The sequence below is a fragment of the Rattus norvegicus genome, chromosome 12 (genome assembly GCF_036323735.1).
Source record: "Rattus norvegicus strain BN/NHsdMcwi chromosome 12, GRCr8, whole genome shotgun sequence".
NCBI classification, from domain to species: Eukaryota; Metazoa; Chordata; class Mammalia; order Rodentia; family Muridae; genus Rattus; species Rattus norvegicus.
Genome location: NC_086030.1, coordinates 9626538 through 9646409, shown reverse-complemented (window position 1 = coordinate 9646409; position 19872 = coordinate 9626538). Strand labels below are relative to the sequence as shown.

The following is a 19872-nucleotide window of genomic DNA, read 5'->3' as shown; positions in this document are numbered from 1 at the left end:
CCACCCTGGTTAGTCAGAGGTCTGTGGGAAAGCGCCAGCTATCAGCTTAGGGTGGGAGGGACGTGGGCTTTACTCAGAGATCTAGCCCATGATTGCCTGTGCTAAAGCTCTTGAAATGCCAGGCTTCTTAGATAACGTGGAGAGTTTCTACCGCTGCTTTGCCGTGGGTCTGTGTGCATAGAAGGCTTTTAACCTCTGAAAATCACCTTGACACCTAATCAGAGGATGCTGGAGTCTGCAGACTTTGGTACCAGACGTGCAGGGAGGGGATTGTCAGACATAGTTGGAATGTCTGAGCTATTTATAGCATCCTGATTATTCTCGTGTACCTCCTTATAAAGCCCAGAGCCGTGAGCGCTGTTTCTGAGAAGAGAAAAAGAACAAATAAATATTCTTGAAAGTTCAAGGAAAAAAAATGGCCAGACTTTATCGGAAGCTCATGAAAAAGGCTTTTTTATAAACTTCAAAGAGCGGTCAGAGAGTTTCTCAGAGGGAGGTAAGGAGCCGGTGACCTGTACACTGGGTCCTGAGAAAATGAACCTCTTCCGATGTCCCACCCACGCGGTAAGGACTTAAAGGTGTCGTGAGCCACTCACATGAAATGTGGGGTTGAGTTGCCGCACAGGACGTGCATCGCCCTGCACCCCAAAGTCCAGTCAGGATGGCCGTAAGCTGACTCAGTGGTACAGTCCCCACAGCCCGTCCAGACGTGGGAACTGCACACTTCACAGTTACTCTGCAGTGCGCTTTACCAGAAAACGTCACAATTGGAAAAGCAAGACCAGTGTTTCTTCAGGCTCCCATCCCTTCTTGGCTGAGCTCTGTCAGTAAGGATTCAAGTGTGCATCTCCGAGTAGCTGCTGCAAGCCCGCCCATCACCCCAGCACTTCTGGTTACCCCTGAATAGCCAGATACACAACTAAATGGCAAACTGCAGACACACGGTGGAGTGTGGAAGGAGGCTTGCTTCAAGCTGCTAAATGTCTGCTTTGATAAGTATTCTTTAGCTCAGAAATCACCCTGTCAGCCTAATGGCTGAGTCCGAGAAAGCTTACCCAGAGGGCTTCCTGGAGGGGGTAGACATTGTCTTAGCTTTGTGGTCAAACCCCAAGCCGTCCTGCACTCCTGTCTTAGTGCTACAGCCTGCCTGGCATAGCATCTATACACCATGAGCTGACCAGAAGTCATGGTGGTTTTGTCTGGGGGATCATTACAGGAAGGACTTCCATCTGTCTGTCCAGCATTGACCGACATTTCCGTTCAAATAAAGAAGTAAGACGCACTGAGATACTGGGGCACGGCTCACAGAGCCGACTCTTTTCTCTACATCGCTTTCCATTAGCACAGCGTGCTCACTAACGAGAGCGGAGGAAGTGGCTAATACATTTCAGATATCACGGAAAGCGACTGAGGTACGGAGCAGTCTCAGATGCATCCACAAATCAATAAAATAATAATAATAATAATAATAATAATAATAATAACAACAACAACGATCAAAAGCTACTTTTCAGTTTTCAGTTTGTACGTAAAAGCAATGGTGCTTGGTCTCATGGAAGCCCTGTAAGAAACCAGATCTTTTTTTTTTTTTAATAGATATTATTTTGTATTTATATAGTGCCTTCTTCAAGAACCTTTTAAATGCTTTACAGACTTCCTCTCTAATTAATCCCCACAACAACCCTGTGAGGTAGGTATTACTCCCATTTACAAGAGGGAGACTGAAGCACAGAGAGGTTAGGTGACTTGCCCAAGGTCACACAGCTAAGTTCACTGCAGTCCCTTGCCTCCCAGCTCCCAGCCACATCCCTCACGAGAGACTGCTTATGAAGAACATCTTTACAGAAAGCATCAGGAGGAGCATGTTATCAAAGTGAGGTCTTCTATGGCCATCATGAAACCAGATCTTTTAATTAGATTTTTTTTTTTTTCGGAGCTGGGGACCGAACCCAGGGCCTTGTGCTCGATAGGCAAGTGCTCTACCACTGAGCTAAATCCCCAACCCCTAATTAGATGTTTTAATTAGAAAATTTTCATGTGTATAGATGCAGCCTGCCCCTCAGTTCCCTTCAGAACCCTTGATGGTGTAGCCAGATCTCAGCTTCCTCGTGTCTGCCTGATAATACCTTATGTGTCCACCGTCATTTATACGGAAGTGTTTCTGCCAACTGGTCTCTCTCTTCAGCTTATGGTCCATCGCTTTGAAACACACCCAGATAACCGAATCCGTTGACAGGAACTTTAGCTGATTGATAGGAATCCCAGAGCTTGCCTGTGGAGAAGGTTTATGCTGTGAGTCACTTGTCTGATTTGATCAACCAAAGGATGGTTTTGTCTGACTCGGAACCTCCCCCTCCCTCCAGGGCATCTTTCTGCGTCCAGCCACGCCCTTGAGCAAGAGGCACGTGCCCGTGGGAATCATGCTACTTACTTGTTCTAGACCACTGCAGACAGGGCCCTGGGTGTCTCGCAGTGGCACCATGTCCTGTGAGAAGCATCCTCGTGTTCAGTCGCTTATCTGAATCCCAGTGCCAGGCCCCGATGCCAGACAGCTGGAGGGAGAGCCCCACTGGTGTTGGTTTCATGGCTAGGTCCCTGAGGAGAGTTCTCGATTCCTCCTTGGTGGTTTTATTTATGGTATTCAGTATTATGGTATTTGAAACTCTGTTCAAGACCCTATGAAACGAGAGATCCGTTTCTTAAACAATTTTCCTTCAGTCTTCAAGTCAAGTCAGACTTCTTCATAGGTTGCTTCTTTTTAACTCTCTCTGCTGTCTTTTAACTACTGCGTCAGACTCTCTTGAAAAATAGGGGAGTGGTCAGTTATACTCACATATTTAGCATTCAAGGCCACATCATTTCAAGAGGCGTGGCCACCTAGACTAGCAAAGACTACACCACCCTGGGGGATCCTGAGGGCTTAGAAAAATCTTGCACTGTGGGCTGGAAGTTAAGGCCTATTCCAGATGGCAGAGTGTTTGCGAGCACGTGGTAAGACGAGGACTGAGTTACTCTCGTTGAGAAAGCTCTCTTCCTCTGAGTACAGTGTGGCATAGCTTCCGCCCTCAATGCCGGTTCCAGAACTGTGTGGCTTTGTTCAAGTAGACACAAGAATGCCCCACAAACTGGGGGCTTAACTAAGAGCACTGATGGCCTCTCAGGTCCAGAGGCTGCAAGTTCAAAACCCAGGTGTTGCTTTCCTGTGAGCCCGGGGGAGAGAGTTCACTTCTGTCCTCACACCGTACTTCTGATGGCTTCCTGGTGACCTCTGGCATTGCCTGGCCGGCAGAAGTATCACCGTGACTGTTTATTCTCCCCGCCAATGGTGCTGTCATTATTTCTACCTTCTCCTGGTGCTTGTCTCTCCCCAGAAGTCCTCTTGCAGGGTTTGCCAGTCTGTATTTATCTCTGGTCATAATTCCAAATAGGTTTGCTTTATAAGAGGGGGGCAGATGTCAACACATGAGTTTTATACACGACCTGATTCAAAACAGTATCCCCATTATGGACTAAGATCTGTTCACTTAGTGCTAATTCCCAGCTACTACACTATTCTACTTCCTTAAAATGTGGTTTGATATCTATGGAAGATTACGGTCCTATATGTCTTAGGAAATAAACAGCTATAAATGTAGTCAATTAAAATCATAAACTTAAAACAAGAAAAGCGGTGGGGCAGGTGGTGGTGGCGCACATCTTTAATCCCAACACTTGAGAGGCAGAGGCAGGCAGATCTCTGAGTTCAAAGCCAGCCTGGTCTACAGAGCGGGTTCTAGGACAGCCAGGGCTACACAGGAAAAACCTTGTCCCAAACAAAAAAAAAAAATTTTTTTTTTTTACAAGCTAGCGAGTTCAAACTATGAACAACAAGATACTTTGAAACAATTTAGAAATGTGCAGTGGGGATTGCCCAGTGGTTAGAGCACGGGCTGCTCTGGCAGAGGACCTGGGTTTAGTTCCCAGCACCCACATGGCAGCTCACAACCATCTGAACTCCAGTTCCAGGGAATCCATTACTGTCGTCTGGCTTCTGCATGTACCAGGCACAGATCTTGATACATACAGACAAAACATTCATACCCATAAAATAAAAATAAAGCCAGGCTTGGTGCACACATCTTTTATCTCAGCATTCAGGAGGCAGAGACAGGAAGAGCTCTATGAGTTCTAGGCCAGCCTGGTCTACATAGCGAGTTCCAGTCTAGCCAGGGTTATACAGGGAAACCCTATCCCAAATAATACTAATACTAATTAATAACAACAACAATAATAAAATCATTTTTAAGGGGTAGCTCACAGAGGTTCCAGGGGAACTGGTACTTTGTAACTCTTAAGTAAATGTAAAATTAAACTTTAAAAAAAAGTTTCATGTAGGTGATTTATTAAGAATGGGGAGGGGAACACCCCTATAGAAGGGGAGAGGGAGGGGCTAGGGGGCTGATGGACAGGAAACTGGGAAAGGGAATAATGTAAATAACAAATACCTAATTTTAAAATAAATGGAAAAAATAAATTAAAAAAAAGAAAAGAATTCTTATTAAAAAAAAATTCACGGAGGCTGGCTTTTAGCCACCAAGGAGAAGTAGAGAATTGCACATCCTTTCTTCCACCTAGAAGAAAGTGTAATCAGTCAGCCATCTTGTTCCCTCCTCCTCCCAGGCTCTCCATTCACATGGACGATGAACTGCGTCACATCGCACAGAACTCTCTTCAGGGACTGCTGGTCGACTTCTCCGACTGGAGGGAAGAAGTCCTGTTCGGCTTCACCAACTTCCTGCTCCGGGAAGTCAATGATGTGCATCACACCCTCCTGGACTCCTCCCTGAAGTTGCTTCTGCAATTGCTCACCCAGTGGAAACTGGTCATACAGACACAGGGAAGAGTCTATGAACAGGCCAAGATCAGAAACTCAGAGGTGATTCCCCCAGACTGCCCACTAATGAATATGCTCAGTTTTCTGTAATGCACACACACACATGCACACATATATACAAACATACACACAAACACACAGACATAAACGCATATACATGCACATATACACATACACACAAACATACACATACATACATACACATCCACACAAACATACATACACATACACATATATACACACATGTACACACATATACACACAAACACATAAACACACACATATACACACAAACATATATACACATACATATGTACACATGTACACACATATACAAACAAACACATAAACATACACACACATGCACAAACACCCATATACACATACACACACAAACACATAAACATACAAATACACATATACGCATGCACACAGACATATACACATACATAAATATACACAGATATACACACAAATACATAAACACATAAACATGCAGACACACACTATACACATATACACACACAAACACACATATACACATACACACACAAAGGGAGCCTAGGGCACCTTTAGAGTTCTTCCTTCCCAATACCTCAGGCCTACCTATGATGCTGGCCCTTAGTTCTTCCGCCAGCCACATTGTAACCAAGAAACACAGCGTGCAATATGCAAGAGAGGTGGACTTGTTCACTGCAGCAAGGCCATGTGAGGAGCGGAAATGGTGGCATTGGGGCAGATAGAGAGAGGTCCAGCCCTTAGCTGTCCACCAGGCTGTTTTTTCTGAATTAACATTTATTGCTTCACCCTAGATTTGCACGGACAAAAAGGTGCTCTTGAGGTTTCTTGGTCACTAGCGAATGGTAAAAACGATTGTTAGCAGTCTGGAGCATGCATTGAAGGGGACCAGGGTCTCAGAGCCACAGGCGGGCCGGCACTGGCCATGCAGATCTCGGGTTCTAGATAGACAGTATCATCGGGGGCTCGGAGACCTTCAGGGACTTTGGGCAGCCGTGCAGCACCCACGGAAAAGTGAGGGTGCTGTCCAGGTCCCTGTGTGCACTGACGGAAGAACAGGAAGCCCAGTGGCTTTGAAAAAGGGAACTGAGTGGCACCTGCCCTGGCCTCTTAGTTGTCTTTGCTTGAGGGTCATGTGATTGCAGTTTGGGAACTTCCAGAACTCTTCACGCAAGCATGCAAAGCGTAGAATAGACTCTACCTATGAAAGTGTAAATTAGCGTGTGGGCTTAACCCTATAACCCCAACACTTGGAGGCGGGGAACGGGGAATCATGAATTCTAGGTTACTCTGAGCTGCCGGTGAGACCCTGACTCAAAAGAATACAGGTAAAGGGGGGCAGAGGGGCAGCTCAGCAGGGACGTGTGCACACTGCTCTCCCAAAGGACCCGAGTCCCCCTGTCAGGTAGCTCACTGGTGCTCCAGGGGTCTGACGCCCTCTTCTGGCCTCTCCCTGCACTCATGTGCGCATAACCCAGAGACAGACACAAGCCTGTCACTAAAAGTTAATAGAAGCCTTTTTAAAGTTTTTAAAAATTAAATACAAATGAACCACAGTGAGCTCTCCCTGCCTAAAAAAAGCCCTAAGTTCTCTTGGAAAAACTCCAGCTTTGGGCTTGAGTTGCCACTGGGGGGTAGAGAACTTGCCCTATGTTCAGTATTCTCAGTACACACTGATAATTTATTTCTCCGTCAGGGGAACGAGCCAGTACAAGCCAGATTAGGTTAGATTATACGCAGGTTTATTAAGAAGCTGCTCTTGACCGAATTCACTGGCCCCAAGGACCCAGGCCAGGCAGCTACCCTGGGGAGGTGGCGGAGAGGGGAGAGAGAGAGAAAGGGCACTTGCACACATAGAGAAGGAGAGGGAGCAAGGGAGGAGGGAAAAACCAAAATTTCTGAATTACATATGGGGAGGAGTCTGGGGGTCGGGGAGGGCAGCCCAGCACCTGGGCTGGAAAGTTCAGGTTTGGGGGCAGGGTACGTCAGGTAGGGCCTGAGGGATGCTGGGAGAACCTGGATCTCAGGTCTGCTTTGATATGTAAAATATTCACCTCATCCCAGAGTCTGAAACCAAACACACATATACACCAGTACCACCAAATGTGTGTGTGTGTGTGTGTGTGTGTGTATACACATTCATACATACGTATATACATACACTAGTATCAATAGAAGGTAAAGTGTTTGAAAATCCAACTTAATAGTGTCTTTTGTACCTAGCAACTTCAGTGAAAATAAATCAGACCACTTTGATCACAGCCATAGCATAATCCCAAATGGTGTGGGCAGAGAGGCAGGACTTATCTCCTCACGATGAACAGCCTTCAAACAGTCATTTCCCACCAGAGATAACAGACGGCGGGCGTCACCACAAAGCACCCGTTGATCTGAAAGGCAAAAAGGGAATTCGGATATTTCATGAGTAATAATCGGTTCACACACTGTCCCTAAGCTGTCCCGAGAAGCCGTGTTTCTCCCCTTGTTGTTTTGCTGACCCCGGAACGTTCTTCTTGCACCACAGCTCATTCCCAACGGCTCCGGCCACAGGATGCAGTCAGAACGAGGCCCGCACTGCAGTGTCCTCCACGCCGTGGAAGGCTTCGCCCTCGTCTTGCTCTGCAGCTTCCAGATGGCCACACGCAAACTGTCCGTGTTGATCCTCAAGGAGATTCGAGCCCTCTTCCTTGCCCTGGGTCAGCCCGAGGTACGGGGTGTTCTCCCAAAGCCTCCTTTCGACAGCTTCGGATTGGAAATTAGCAATAACACGTTACTACCGGGTGTACCTAATATATGCAGGGCCAGGACTTCATCGCTGACATGTTATTGGGTTTCTAATTAGGTAGTGGCTATTGTTTCCTTTGTTTATCTGTTTTGCCTTATTTTGCTTTGAGGATGGGGTCTGGAGCTCTGTAGACCCAGCAGGCCTTGAACTCACAGAGTTGTGTCTGACTCAGCTTCCTAAATTCTGGGATTAAAGACATGTACTGCCATTCCCAGGCTGTAACAAAATTCTTTTTAAGATCATGTAAACTGCCTTTTGAGATTGTATTTGTTATTTTATATGTATCTCCCATCCAAGTGTGCGCACCATGTGCATACAGGGTCCTTGCGAGCCAGAAGGAGTCATCAAATCCACTGGCACTGGAGTTGGAGGCAGTTGTGAGCTGCTGTGTGGGTGCTGGGAACCGAACCTGGATCCTTTCTGCTGAGCCATCCCTGTGGCCGCTATAATAAAACGCCTTCTTTTCTTTTTAACTTTATTTGCAAATTTCATACTGTATTTCCACACAACACTCTCTGCTCCAACTCCATACCCCTCCCCAGTTTTATTATCTCTTCTTTTGAAACTAGTGTGTGTGTGTGTGTGTGTGTGTGTGTGTGTGTACTGTGTGTAAGTTCAATCTGCTGAGTCTATGTTGTCTCACCCATACACCGGCTAGGACCGACTTCATAGGATCAAAGGCTTGTGCATGGAGAAGAATATCTTTCTCAGCAGCCATTAACTGCCTATAGTGCTCCAAAGGGGTGGGGCCTGTACGGCTTCCCCCAGCCACACTGGACTAGCAAACGGCCTTGTCGTTGTGCAACCATATTGTTGATATTTATGGGCACAAAAGCATCCTTAATTGACTGGAGGCAAATCCTATATTCTCACAGTGACAGAAGAGACCATTTCTAATTTCCCTAATGATCCCACTCTACCAAGAATGTTAAGATTAATTTGGTTGTGGGCCATTTTTCCCAGTGTTCAACATTCATCTGATTAAGAAGCTGCCACATACAGAGAATGAACTAGAAAAGTAATGCACCTTCTTTGAAGCGTCACCACACCAAGCCAAACACCTCTATTTCAATGGTGGTGGGGAAGATGTGCCCTCCCAGGATGAGAGACAAGGTTGTGCCTCACATGGGAAGCACAGAGATTGGGGTTTGTCCATGGCGTGTTTTCTTTGGGACTATAATTCAGTCACAGGCCACATTATCAGTCATCCTGGTAAGCCAGTGACCTCAAATGAGAGCATTTCAGTGTCCCAGCGAGGCATGTTCCTGCAGGGCTTCTGCCCCTTAAGCTTGTCACAGAGGCACGAGCGTCTATCTCTGTGACTGATGTGCAATGCTGGTATTTAGACTCTTGAGTATGTGCAAGTGCTTGAAACCGGAGCTTTAATTATCTTGCACTGGAAATCGAGAGGCTGTCTCTCCTCAGGGCCTGCCTTCTCTTTCTTGTCTCTGTGAGGAAAACCGTTATCACTGTCTGCCAGGCTGTTCTGCTCCATGTCCTGGGATGCAGGCTGCGGGGAGGGTGGGAAGGACACATTTCCCACGGGGTTTAACTGGCTCCTCCTTTGTACAGGACGATGACAGGCCAATGATTGATGTCATGGATCAGCTGAGTTCTTCCATTCTTGAAAGTTTCATTCATGTGGCTGTGTCGGATTCGGTAAGCAACTGTGTGGCCCCCAAGTGCTCTCCGATGTCAGATAGGAGTTCTGAGCCTGTCTCCTAAAACAGAGCCAAGTGAAACCACGGGTGCGAGCTCTCAGGGCAGATTAATAACCTGAGGCACAGATACCCAAGAAAACGAGATTAGCTTTTCAAAAGTTTGAACTTTAGGAATACAGATAATATTTTTGAAAACTTCAAGAAAAAAATCAGTCTGGATTTTTAAGGAAAATTAATTAGCCTTAATTGTCGTTTTTTAATATGTAATCTTTGTTTAATTTCGTACTTAATATTTTGTATCCCAGCAGTCTCAGTACATAAGTTCTACAGATGTGTTTCTTTACAATTTCCAAGATGGCTTATTTTTATTACCTTTGACCCTCACAGTTATTAAAACTCAGAATCATTAGGCTGGGGGTTAGCTCAGGACACAGCACTTTGTTTTTCAAGATGTGTTTCTCTGTGTAGCCCTGGCTGTCCTGGAACTCGCTCTGTAAACCAGTCTGGCCTCAAACTCAGAGATCTGCCTGCCTCTGCCTCCCGAGTGCTGGGGTCAAAGGCACTGGCGACTCTTAAGAAACCTCATGCTAGGGCTGGAGAGATGGCTCAGTGGTTAGGAGCACTGACTGCACTTCCTGAGGTCCTGAGTTCAATTCCCAGCAACCACATGGTGGCTCACAACCATCTGTAATGGGATCCGATGCCCTCTTCTGGTATGTCTGAAGACAGCAACAGTGTAGTCATATAAATAAAATAAGTCTTTAAAAAAAAAAAAAGAAGAAGAAGCCTCATGCTAGAGCCAGGTATGGCAGCTTGAGCCTATGGAGTGTGGTACAGATGCCTTTAACCTCAGCAGAGGCAGGCGAATCTCCGAGTTCTAGGCTACCCTGGTCTGTATAGTGAGACCTTGTCTCAAAAAAAAAAAAAAAAAAAAAAAAAAAAAAACAAGCAAAAGGGAAAAATAAATCTACAACCTAAGATGACAGGTATTTAGGACAGGGCAGATTTTTACCATTGTACCAACTAAATGTAAGCCTATAGCTGCATAAACTCACAGAGATCCTCCTGCCTCTGCCTTCAGCGTGCTGGGATTAAAGGCGCCCGCTCCCAGCTTACGCATCCATCTTTTAAAACAGAAGATTACCCTGAGCAGACTTGGATCCAGTCCAGCTCCACAAACAAGCAGGGGCATCTGGAAGGGTCAGGGGCATCTGGAAGGGGCAGGGGCTTCTGGAAGGGTCAGGGGCTTCTGGAAGGGTCAGGGGCTTCTGGGAGGGGCAGGGGCTTCTGGAAGGGGCAGGGGCTTCTGGAAGGGGCAGGGGGCGGGGTGTGACTTAGCTGGTGCCTAGCACAGATGCCTATCACACATGCAAATGACTGCGTTGGAGAATCTGTAAACTTTCCACAGACTTTCATGACACAGAACGCAGAATGCTAACTTTGGGCAGTCATAATCATGATAACCACTAAGGCCATTGGCCAGGCACTGCAGGCTTGGACAGCCAGAATAAAGAAGTATCCGTTCTCTTACATTGCAGTTGTCCCACCCTGAGGTGGAATGGCCGCTATCGTGCTTATGCAAGCATGTCTTCCTTTCCTGTAGATAACCGTCACTTTTACTCGTTTTCTTCTGTATTTGCTGGACTCAGATCCTAAGCAGGTCACCAGGTCAGCCTCCTGCACTTCAGAAGATGAGCACACACAAGCTCCATCCATGTTTCTAGGTCCATTATCTCACCTGATTGACTAACGTTAGGAGAGATCACTGACAGTCGCTTAGTCAGGAATGCAGGAGGCGTCTGTCTCGAGGTTTGGTGATTTCCCCAGAACGCAGATTTAGGCAAAGCCCTGGATAGGATCTCGTCTCTCTGGTTCTGAAAGTCCAATTCCACCCCCTTCCAACCCAGTCAGTGATTTATGGAGGCCAGATCCGCAACATTTACCCAGGGGAGTTCATTGCCCCAACAGATGAAACGAATCACTTTATAAATGCCTCACAAACGTCTGGCAGTCACGGCGCACGCCTCTAAGCCCCGTACTCAGGAGGCAGAGGCAGGACGATCTCCAAATCTGAGGCCAGCCTGGTGATTTCCAGGACAACCAGAGAAACCCTGTCTATAAACAAACAAACAAACAAACAAGTAAATAAGTAAACACCTAACTAATAAAAAGGCAAGTTTTCCCCCTGCTTTGGAACAATAGATGTGTTATTTGAAATTAGTATTGGGTGGGAGAGATGGCTCAGTGGTTAAGAGCACTGACTGCTCTTCTAGAGGTCCTGAGTTCAGTTCCCAGCAACCACAAGGTGGCTCACAGCCATCTGTAATGAGACCTGATGCCCTCTTCTGGTGTGTCTGAAGACAGCTATAGTGTACTTATATATAATAAATAAATAGATCTTTTTAAAAAAGATAACAAATCTGAAAATAATATTTAAAAAAACTTAAAAATATGACTATAGCTAGGCATGGTGGCTCACACTTTTAATCTCCCACATCTGGGAGGCAGTGGATCTTTCTGAGCTCAAGGCCCAGCAAGTTACAGGCCTCTAAGAGCTGTGTCACGAGTCCCTGTCTCAAAAAGCAACAAGGACCACAAAAATGATCGTAACCATTGATCTTCACACTTACTGCTGCTTATGGGCCAGCACTGGGGCACAGTCGACTCGGACAAGAGTTGCATGTGATGGGCGTCCCAGATCCAGAGCTGGTCCGTGGCATCGGAGGTCAGGAAAGGCGCTGTGGAGACAGGGGCGGCAGCTGAGCCCTGGTAAACTCTGCCTTGCCCGTCTATCTGTGACTGCCTGCTTCTCGTCCTCAGGCAACGTTACCTCCGACCCACAATGTGGACCTCCAGTGGCTGGTGGAGTGGAACGCGGTCCTGGTCAACAGCCACTACGACGTGAAGAGCCCTTCCCACGTCTGGATCTTCGCGCAGTCTGTCAAAGACCCCTGGGTCCTCTGCCTCTTCAGCTTCCTCCGGCAGGAAAACCTGCCAAAGCACTGCCCCACAGCCCTCAGCTATGCCTGGCCGTACGCCTTCACCCGGCTGCAGTCCGTGATGCCGCTGGTAGATCCTAAGTAAGGTGCTCCTGTGTTTCCAGTGCTTGTGATTGGTTCTCTTACACGGTCATTCCACGTAAGAGCTAGACTACCATAATCCCCTCTAATTTTTTAAAAATTCCCTGCTATAGCATTCTTTTTTTTTTTCTTTTTTCTTTTTTTTTCAGAGCTGGGGACCAAACCCAGGGCCTTGCGCTTGCTAGGCAAGCGCTCTACCACTGAGCTAAATCCCCAACCCCAGAATTCTTAATATATAGTAGAGAGAAAAATACTCTGTCTAGAACAGTGGTTGCTTTTTTTTTTTTCTTTTGTTTTAGTAATCTAGATGACTAAGTATACCGGTACAGGAAGCTCTGGCTCTTAATGCAGAGACCTTCGAAATTTTTTCTGTGCAGTCTCTCGTCCTTGGTGGACAGCTGCCTAATGGTTTGAGCCCTCCTAATGATCTTTACTTAACAAGTGATGTTTACAGTCTGGCGTGGTAATATATGCCTACAATTCTAACAATCCAGAGGCAGAGATAGAAGGGTCGCTGCAAGGTCAAGGCCAGCCCTGCTGCATACAGAAAGGCCTACATAGTGAGATCCTAACTCAAACAGAACCCTGAAACTCACATTCAAAATCAAGAATTGGAGAGACTCACACTGCTCTCTAGGGGATCCAAGTTCAGTTCCCATCACCCAGGCTAAACGGGTTGAATGGCTCCAAACTGCCTAGAACTCCAGCTCCACGGGGATCTGCTGCCCTCTTGTGGTCACCATAGGCACCTGCACTCATGTACACACACACGCGCGCGCGCGCACACACACACACACACACACACACACACACACACACACACATTTAAAAGTAAAAATTGGGGGTTGGGGATTTAGCTCAGTGGTAGAGCGCTTGCCTAGCAAGCCCAAGGCCCTGGGTTCGGTCCCCAGCTCCGAAAAAAAGAAAAAAAAAGTAAAAATCAAACAATAAAATCAGGAATTTAGTTCTACCTTTGTTTGCCTCCACATCGACAGCAGCCCAGTCAACGCCAAGAAAACCAGCACAGCAAGCAGTGGAGACAACTATGTTACCTTGTGGAGAAATTACCTCATTCTCTGTTTTGGAGTTGCCAAACCCAGTATTATGAGCCCAGGACACCTTCGAGCATCCACTCCAGAGATAATGGCAACAACTCCCGATGGTACAGTGAGCTACGATAACAAGGTGACATGACATGCTTCAGGGGGATTACTCTGTAAGGTTCTTGTTAGCTTGTTAGCGCTTGTTCCTGGTGGGAGTTGCACTACGCCTGCCCTCTGGAATAGTGTGGAATCTGAGTTTCCATCCGCCACATTTCCAGATTCCTTCGAGCATCTTCTGTGAATAATTTTTGGCCCCCCACCCCTGCAAGTATAGAAAGGAAGACGGAGAGATAAGGGAGCTCGTACTAGGGCGCCACGTGCTCAGTGCCTAGAGGCTGGGCTTGTCTGCCCCACGCCCAGTTTTCCTCTCCACCAATTGGACACCTCAAAACCACAACTTTATCCGATGATAGCTTTGCTGACTTAAATGGTTTAAAAAAAGAAAAGGGCAATCAGTTTTCTTTAGGACTTGTACCCCAGGTAAAAAAATAATTGTCCTGTGTTAAATGTATGGGTTTTTAGTTTTTAGTTTATCGTCCCTGGAATGATGTGACTCGGTCACCTGAAACTTATTACTTGGTTGCCACATTGCCTCTTTGTCACTTCGCCTCGTTGCAGGCCATTGGCACGCCGTCAGTGGGCGTCCTGCTGAAGCAGTTGGTGCCTTTGATGAGGCTGGAGAGCATCGAAATCACAGAGTCCCTTGTTTTAGGGTTCGGAAGGACAAATTCCCTTGTTTTCAGGTATGTCCATCACAGTACATTCTCAGAAATCAGACATATGGCTATAGTCATTGCTGTTTCTCTTAACTCGAGCTTGGGGGGTGGTGGGGTGCTGGTGGGTACTGGGGTGCCGGTGGGTGCTGGAGTGCCAGTGCTGGGGTGCTGGTGGGTGCTGAGGTGCTGCGGGGGCCAGTGGGTGCTGGTGGGTGCTGAGGTGCTGTGGGTGCCAGTGGGTGCTGGAGTGCCAGTGCTGGGGTGCTGGTGGGTGCTGGGGTGCTGGTGGGTGCTGAGGTGCTGCAGGGGCCAGTGGGTGCTGGGGTGCTGGTGGGTGCTGAGGTGCTGCGGGGGCCGGTGGGTGCTGGGGTGCTGCGGGTGCTGGTGGGTGCTGGGGTGCTGGTGGGTGCTGGGGTGCCAGTGGGTGCTGGGGTGCCGGTGGGTGCTGGAGTGCCAGTGGGTACAGGTGCCAGTGCTGGGTGCCAGTGCTGGGTGCTAGTGGGCTGTGCATGGTTTGCTTATGCCTTCGTTTGATGTGCAGGTAAACAGCCTTCCTTACAGCATCAAAGTTTATTGCATTTGCAATCTTTGACTTGGGTAACTCTAAGTAAGATAACTCCCTCTAAGTAAGATAATTTCCAGTTGGCCAGACATTGTGTGGCTGCAACACCAAAACAAGGGTGGCGTGTGGTTTCCCACTATCCCTGCAACGGACTCCAAAGCACTCCATACCTCTATATGGTTTTACAGTCCCGTATCTGAGGAGGATGAAGGAAACACTAAACAACAGCCAGGAAAGGGAACTCCCCGAACATCTCACCCTGACATTAACTACAAGTTCTCATTACTAGAGTGCCAATTAGCCAGCATTTAGCCAGTCGTTTATTAGTTAGACCTGCTTTAAAAAAAATAGCTCACGGTCCCTGAAAGAAGGCAAGTCCGGGTGTACAGCTCATCCTCTCTGTGTTCCTGGACGGAGATGCTGCTTTCCAGGTAACCAATGGCAGGAGTCTAAATCATCTCCGTGGGCCTCAGGTTGCACAGCTGCAAGATTAGTACAACTGAAATGAAGTGTCTTCTAAGGAAACAGTGTGAACAGCTGCACCAAGGCTCAGTGGTTAGAGTGCTGGCTGTCCTTGCAGAGGACCTGGGTTCAATTCCCACCACCCTTCTCTGGCCTTCATGGGTACTGCATGTATGTTGTGTACAGCTGTGCATACAGATAAAACACAGACCCATATGAGGACAAGTAATTTTTTAAATTATTTAAATCGATTTGACAAAATGGAATCTGCCCCATAGATTGGTTGAGTTGATATCTTAAACGTGCATATTCAATATAAAATACATTTGGTAGATACAATTCATAAGTAGAAAAGGGTTAATATTATGAATAATCATTAATATTGCACATTATATATTGTGATCATATCCTAATATTAATATAATATCCTTTGATATTATGCTATATTATGATATTTTTGTTATTAAAATGGAGTTTTTTGATAAATCCTGTGTCTTTTTCTTCTTTAAGATTTATTTTATTTACATGAGTACACTGTAACTGTTCTCAGACACACCAGGCGAGGGCATTGGATCCCATTACAGATGGTTCTGAGCCACCGTGTGGTTGCTGGGAATTGAACTCAGGACCTCTGGAAGAGCAGTCAGTGCTCTTAACCGCTGAGCCATCTCTCTAGCCCAATTCTTTCTTTATTAGAACGATCAAGACAAAACCTCAGATTTCTCTCTCAGTTCAGAGTAGATTCCCATGAGCCTCCCTGGTCCCCTGGAGGGTGATGCATCCTAACCTGGGGTGTGGAATTTCCAAACTTTTCTAGCTGCAAGCTAGATCACACATCTGTTTTAACATAGCAATTCAGAAATGATTTCTCAAAGATGATAACTTATACCAAGTATAAATGATAGTTGGAGATGGGGGGGGGGTGAGATCCGCATGTGCGTGCATGTGTGTGTAATGAAATATATATACACATATATATGCATATATATACACATGTAAAAATATATAATACATATAGGTGTATACATAGAATGCATAAAATACAGGTATGTCTTAGGGTTTCTATAGCTGTGAAGAGACACCTTGGCTATGACAATTCCTATAATGGAAAACATTTAATTGTGGATGGCTTACAGGTTCAGAGGTTCAGTCCATTATCATCATGGTGGCAGCATCCAGGCAGGCATGGTGCTGGAGGAGATGCTAAGAGTTCTATATTTGGATCTGTAGGCAGCAGCAAGAGACTGCTACACTAGGCCTGGTGTGAGCATCTAAGACCTCGGTGCCCACCCCACAGTGATACACTTCCTCCAAGGCCACACCTCCCACGAGTGCTGCTTCCTATGAGCCAAGCATTCAAACACATGAGTCTTTGGGGGCCATACCTAGTCAAACCAACACAATATAAAACACAAACAGAGAGGTATAATACAATATATATTAATGTTATCAAAACATTTCTACTACAGGTTTTAATGAAAACTGTGGCATTTTGTCCTGTGCTATAATTTACATCAAACAGACACTTGTAAACTTTACTCTGAAACACAGGTTTCATGTTTTAAATCTTGTATGTGTCAGTCTCCTGAGTAAAGCTCTAGGGTAGTTCAGTATTGATCATCTCCTTCCTTCTGTTTGGACTGAACGGTTTTTTGAGAGCAGACTCCATTTATAATTATTTCCAGTTTCATAGCCAGTCCTGATTTAGTAAGTACTTTGTTCAGATAGGGTTTTCTGCCCAATGCATGTGCACAGCACCAGAAGGAGGACAGAGACTGTCTATATAGAGGTGTCACGGAGATGTCATGGGAGGCTTTGGTCGGTAGCCAAGTGAAATAGTTACGTTATTTATGTTGGGATGGATATGTCGGTGACAAGTCTTATGTCAATAACAACAGATTTCAAATATGACCTTTTCCCTCCGTAGAGAATTGGTTGAAGAACTCCATCCATTAATGAAGGAGGCTCTAGAGAGGAGACCAGAGGTAAGGTTTGGAATCTCCACCATGAGGGGCTGACTCATTTGGACAGTGATGTGAATCTTAAGTCAGCTTTGTCATCCTCTAAAGAATGCAAACACCCAAACTGTTCCTAACAGTGGACCTTGTTATAGTACATTAAATTTTCAATAGTCAAACAATGTGTTTTAGTGAATTTTCTAAAATGCAAAACAACTCAAGCAGTCATGTAGACATGTTTTTTTATTTTTACAAAAGATCTAAGCCAAAATCTAATTTGGGCTTTTAGTTAGCATGGCTTTATTAATAAGCCAGAAGTCAATGACCAAGGAGATCAGAATTTACTTACAATGCACCCAGACTGAAAAATAATAATAAAAAAGAAGCTTCTCATAAATATGACATAAGAAACAGCAGAAATCTGAGACGGGGAGAGAGCTCAGCTCCGCAGAGCACTGGCTGCTCTTCCAGAGGGTGACTCAGAGCATCCCTAACCTCAGTTCCAGGGAATCTGACGCCCTCTTCTGGCTACCATGAACACTGCACGCACAAGGTACATATATGTGTAGACAAAACACCTATATGCATAAAGACAGGTATTAAAAAAAAAAAAGAAGTGGCAGAAATTTAGAAGTCTGGAGATCAAATAGCACGCACTCCCTGAGCAGCCTGGGGTTGTCAGCATCCAGAGTCCTCTCTAGTCGCTTCGTATTGCTTAGCAGACACCGGCGCCTCTGGGCACCAGGCCCGCTACTCAACACTTCTGCCTCACGCATTCTTAGGGGCTGAACATTTTCCTTGCAGCCTATAATAACTGGCGTTGTCCCCACCTATTAGGAAGAAAGGACAGTGCATCCCTTTTACGCTTAGGAAACTTGGAAACACTAAATTACGCCCTAAAGTTGGTGTTGTATTATCCTTGACTGTAAGTGGCCTTGCTGCTCTCTATGCAGAACAAGAAGCGCCGAGAACGGAGAGATTTGCTGAGGCTGCAGCTGCTTCGGATATTCGAGCTCCTGGCAGACGCTAGTGTGATAAGTGACAGGTGAGCTTCTCCTTCTCCTGTAAATATATTACCTCAGCACAGACTCTGGCAAGCCACCCTTATCTTTGTCCATACCCCGCTTATAATGTACGGAAAAACCAAGTTTGCCACGTGAATCCCAGCCACCGCTATGGTCTTCATTGAGCACCTGCTCCTTTGCTCTAACTTGTCTAAAAGCATCGTCTCCCTCCCTCCCGTCCAGCACAAATGGAGCTTTAGAACGAGACACCTTAGCGCTTGGAGCGTTGTTCTTGGAATACGTGGACTTGACCCGCATGCTCCTAGAAGCTGAAAATGACAAAGAAGTCGAAATCCTTAAAGACATTCGAGCACATTTTAGCGCCATGGTTGCCAACTTGATTCAGTGTGTTCCAGGTAATCCAGCCTTTCCCTCTGGACTGAGCGAAGCATTCACACCCCCCACCCACCCCGCGCCCTTTCCTGATTCCTCGGGGGCTGCACGGCGATCTGGGGGTAGTTTCTTTGTTTGTTCTGAGGCACTGGAGATACACAAGAGCGGAACTGTCAGAATCACATTTAGTATCGTGCTTTTGTTCTGTTTGGTTTTTTTCGAGGGTTTTTTTCGAGACAGGGTTTCTCTGTGTAGACCGGGCTGTCCTGGAACTCACTGTGTAGACCAGCCTCCTTTGCCTCTGATCTCAGGCACTTCCCTGCAGTCACTGTACTAACGAGAAGTATGCAGAGCAGAATACCTTTACGTTTGCTTTGATTTAACTGCTACGTCTTGCAGAAGATACACAGATGTGAAACATTCTGTTCCCATAGAGGCATAGGGAACAAAGGGGATGATTGACCTGGTGTAGTTCCTCAAATTAGAAATTTTTGGTCCATATATAAAAACAACTCGGCTAATACTCCATTTTGGATTTTTTGTTTTTTTTTTTTTTTTCTTTTTTTCGGAGCTGGGGACCGAACCCAGGGCCTTGCGCTTCCTAGGTAAGCGCTCTACCACTGAGCTAAATCCCCAACCCCACTATTTTGTTATTTTGACATTATTAACTGTACGGTTCCACCTCAGCTGTTAGGGTTCTTACACCACTGTTTAAGCCTGCCTTCTGGGCTGGAGAGATGGCTCAGTGGTTAAGAGCACTGACTATTCTTCCAGAGGTCCTGAGTTCAATTCCCAGCAACCACATGGTGGCTCACAACCATCTGTAAGGAGATCCAATGCCTTCTTCTGGTGTATCTGAAGACAGCTACAGTGTGCTTATATATAATAAATGAATAAATCTTAAAAAAAAAAAAGCCTGCCTTCTTGGGTAATATGAAGCACATGTTTTTGAAATAGCATATATTATACTCCATTATGTTCTCTCTAACAACAAGGAGAGTGGTCACAAAAATTCATTCTATGTACACAAAAGTTAAGTGGAATGATCAGTTAGACCAGCAGTTCTGACCCTTTAGGTCGCTGTGACCCTTTTTGGGGGTCAAATGACCCTTTCGCAGGAGTCGAATATCAGATATCCTACATGTCAGATATTTACATTGTAATTCTTTTGTTTAAAGATGTATTTATTTACTTCATGTATGAGGACACTGTCGCTGTCTTCAGACACACCAGAAGAGGGCATCAGACCTCATTACA

At 46.0% G+C, this 19872-nt stretch overlaps 1 protein-coding gene across 4 annotated transcripts in view; it reads left to right on the top strand.

Annotated features, from left to right (window-relative positions):
• Fry (FRY microtubule binding protein) overlaps positions 1-19872 on the top strand; it is a 243032-nt gene that overhangs the window by 126982 nt on the left and 96178 nt on the right. For all 4 annotated transcript variants that reach the window (NM_001170398.2, XM_039089331.2, XM_063271250.1 and 1 more), the window contains exons 18-26: positions 4660-4915; positions 7416-7598; positions 9249-9335; positions 12158-12417; positions 13413-13602; positions 14139-14263; positions 17188-17245; positions 18172-18263; positions 18466-18638. In NM_001170398.2, the coding sequence (NP_001163869.2) occupies positions 4660-4915; positions 7416-7598; positions 9249-9335; positions 12158-12417; positions 13413-13602; positions 14139-14263; positions 17188-17245; positions 18172-18263; positions 18466-18638 (1424 nt within the window). The remainder of the gene's footprint in view (positions 1-4659; positions 4916-7415; positions 7599-9248; positions 9336-12157; positions 12418-13412; positions 13603-14138; positions 14264-17187; positions 17246-18171; positions 18264-18465; positions 18639-19872) is intronic.